General features: G+C 30.1%; 1 protein-coding gene across 1 annotated transcript in view; it reads left to right on the forward strand.

The window, feature by feature from the left end:
* Nucleotides 1-535: 535 nt before the first annotated feature.
* Nucleotides 536-3,474, forward strand: part of LOC107717684 (cingulin-like) — a gene marked incomplete at its 5' end in the record, with an annotated part of 8,043 nt that continues 5,104 nt past the window's right edge. Inside the window, 5 exons of the mRNA XM_016524520.1 lie at nucleotides 536-715; nucleotides 1,140-1,307; nucleotides 2,458-2,520; nucleotides 3,292-3,312; nucleotides 3,405-3,474. Of these exons, the coding sequence (XP_016380006.1) occupies nucleotides 536-715; nucleotides 1,140-1,307; nucleotides 2,458-2,520; nucleotides 3,292-3,312; nucleotides 3,405-3,474 (502 nt within the window). The remainder of the gene's footprint in view (nucleotides 716-1,139; nucleotides 1,308-2,457; nucleotides 2,521-3,291; nucleotides 3,313-3,404) is intronic.

The raw sequence follows: 3,474 nt of genomic DNA on the forward strand, positions 1-3,474 counted from the left end.
ATTTGTTTTATTATTTCTTTTATTCTTACATTCATTTTATATGTATTAATTATTTTATTATATTATTTTATATTTATAGTTTTTTATGTTATTCTTATATTATTGTACATTTATTTATTTATTTTATTATATTATTTTGTGTGTAGTATTATTATTATTGTTATATTTATTATTATTTTATGCTAAATGTAAAATTGGGGGTAATAATAATTTATAATATATTTATATAAATATATATTCATAAAGTTTTATTATTTTGATTATTATTATTATTATTCATGTATTATTTTTTTCTCTGTTTTTTTGCATTAGTAATGCACTGCACCTTTTGTCATGCAAATAAACCCCATAAAATGCTAAATGCTTTTCAACAACTAATGGTGTTTAATAAGCAAAATGTAAAATTAGGGGTAATAATAATATCATTTTACATCAAGTAACTGGTTATTGAAAGCTGCTCATCTGGGCTTTATTTACCGTGTGAAAATGAATGTATGTGACTGTTGTTGGCTTTTATTTTGGATGTTTTCTCAAGCTGACCTTCTGTGTGTGTTTTCTTCAGGAAGCTCTGGAGAAACAAGCTCAACACGCTCAGACTGTGTCAGAAAAACTGTGGCTCGCCGAGAGAAACCTGGAGGAGCTGGAGCTGGAGAAGGAAACCAAAGCCAAGAAAGCTCTGGAACTCAGCAACACTGTTTTAAGACTGGAGACAGAGGTACACACACACACACACACACGCGCATAGACACAGACACACACTCACTCACACACACAAACACACTCTCACACACACACACGCATACACGCATAGACACACACAGACACAAACGCACACTCACACGCGCGCACACTCACACACACTCACACACACACACACACACACACACACACACACTCACTCACTCTCTCGCACACACACACACACTCTCACACACACACTCACACACACACACACACACACCTGCTTGGCTTGCAGGTGTTTTTAAAATAATTTAATACTAATATAATATAAATAATTATATGTATTAAATAAAATAATGATTTTTACAAATGTTAAAAAATGATTAGTAAGTCTTAAGAAATATTTAAATAAATATTGATTGATTTTTTGATCCTGTGATGTTTATTGTGTGTGTCAGCTGGCAGACGCGCTGCAGGAGGGGAACCAGGCACGAGTGGAGCTGAGTTTGCAGCAGAAGCTGAGGGCTGATGTTCAGCTGCGGATGGAGGAGCTGGAGGAGAGCGTGCTGGAGAAAGACCAGGAGCTGCTGCGCCTCACACAGATCGTCAGCAGACTACAGGGAGAGGTCCCATTAATACACATTCATATCGCTTTCTCAAAGAAATCAATACTGTTATTCAGCAAGGATGCATTCAATTGATCAGAAGTGCCAGTACAGACATTTATAATGTTACAAAACATTTCTATTTCAAATAAACGCTGCTCTTTTGAACTTTCTAATCATCTGTGAATCCTGAAAAATCAAATGTATAATAAAAAATATTGTGCAGCACAACGGTTTTCAACATTGATAATAATCAGAAATGTTTCTCAGCAATTCAGCTTTGATCACAGAAATAAATTACAGTTTAACAGATATTCACATAGAAAACAGCTGTTTTAAATTCTAATAATATTTCAGAATTTTTACTGTATTTTTGATCAAATAAATGCAGCCTTGGTGAGTAGAAAAACTGTATCAACCCCCAGGCTTTTAAATATTAGTGTGTATCATAGTATATTCATGCTAATTTAGTTACATTAACAAAAAGTAAAACCATAAAAAAAATCATTACTTGAAATAAAATTAACTGAAATAAAAGAAAATACTAAAAAAAAAAAACGTATTTTTAAGTTTTCTTGAGAAATATTTCTCATGTTTTCTTTTTTTAGTTAAAATGTAGCCTACTAAAATGACTAAAACTAAAAAAACATTTAAAAAATACACAGACATATTTAATAATAATAATAATAATGCCAAAACCACTCAAATTAAAATTACTTGAATAATTATTTTATGACTTGGTTTTTATTTTAAAATAAAAAATAATTAAATTACAAGAATTCTGAAATTAAATTAGATTACTAGTACATTTTTGTAAAGCATTTAGCATTTTTGGGGGTTTATTTGCTTGACAAAAGATGCAGTGCATTACTAAAGCACAAGAGCAAAGAATAAAAATAATACATAAATAAAATAATAAAAATAAAAACGACAAAACTACTATTAAAATTACTATTAAACCACTACTATAATAATTTCTACAAAAAATTACAAAATTACTAAACGTTTAAATTTAAAAAAAGAAATAAAATACATATGATCTTCAGGTGTGTTAGTTTTATCAGAGATTTGATCATGGTTCGTCTAATCATAATGTACTGAGTTGCTGTGTTTGATCTGTAAGTTGCGCTGGGCTCCATCTGACTCGTGTGTGTGTGTGTGTGTGTGTCAGGTGTCAGGTAAGCTGAGTGATAAGGAGCAGACGCTGGAGGAGGAGATCCAGCTGCGGGAGCGTGTGCTTAGTTTAACTATTATTATTAGTATTACTTCTCAAAGTATAATATAATAATAATAATATAATAATATAGTAATTATAATAAATTATTTTTTAATTATCACAGTTTGTTCCATGTTTGTATGTTAACAGTAAACCTCTATTGTTCCAAAAATAACATTTTCATTTGATCACATTTTAAAAGATTAATTTAATCCTTCGTTTCATGGCTTTATTTCATTACTGCCATTTTTGATAAATATGTATTCAATTGTAAATCCAGAAACCGACAACATCAAAACTACAAAAAAAAAAAACATTTTGTATTAATATCTTGTTTACTATTATTGTAAACATTTTAATCAATTATTAAACTGTTAAGAGTTTTATGAATTTAATTGGTTTGGCTTTTTTTTTAATTTTTTTGCAGTTTTTTATTATTAAAATTAAATAAACCGTTAAACCAAATACTACAAAAATCAAAACAGAAAACACAGAATTTGGGAAAAATAAAACTGATTTTATAGGGCCCAAAAAATACATTTTTGTTAAACTTTAATAAAATGTTGTTAAATTGTATACGTTTCATGATTTAAATAAGATTTGTTTCAGTCAATTATTGAAAATTTTATGTAACTATCAAAACAGAATCTAAGAAAAATCAAATGGAAAAAAAGTCATATTAAAAAGAAAAAGAAAAAAAAACAGAATTTGGGAAAAAATGTAATTAGATTCACTAAGACATTAGTATAGTATTTATTAATATATGGCATTTAAATTTTATATTTATTTAAACAGCTCAAGCTGGCTCAGGTACAGCGCTGACGTCACACACACCTCCGCAGACACACACACACACACACGAGCACCACTGACAGAACTGCACGCATCTGTGTGTGTTTCAGGAGAAGATCATCGATCTGGAGGGAGATCTGGAGGAGCTGAAGGAGAACGAGCAGCGATGGGCGTCCAAAC

The sequence above is a fragment of the Sinocyclocheilus rhinocerous genome, unplaced genomic scaffold (genome assembly GCF_001515625.1).
Source record: "Sinocyclocheilus rhinocerous isolate Xijiao unplaced genomic scaffold, SAMN03320098_v1.1 scaffold3043, whole genome shotgun sequence".
Taxonomy (NCBI): Eukaryota; Metazoa; Chordata; class Actinopteri; order Cypriniformes; family Cyprinidae; genus Sinocyclocheilus; species Sinocyclocheilus rhinocerous.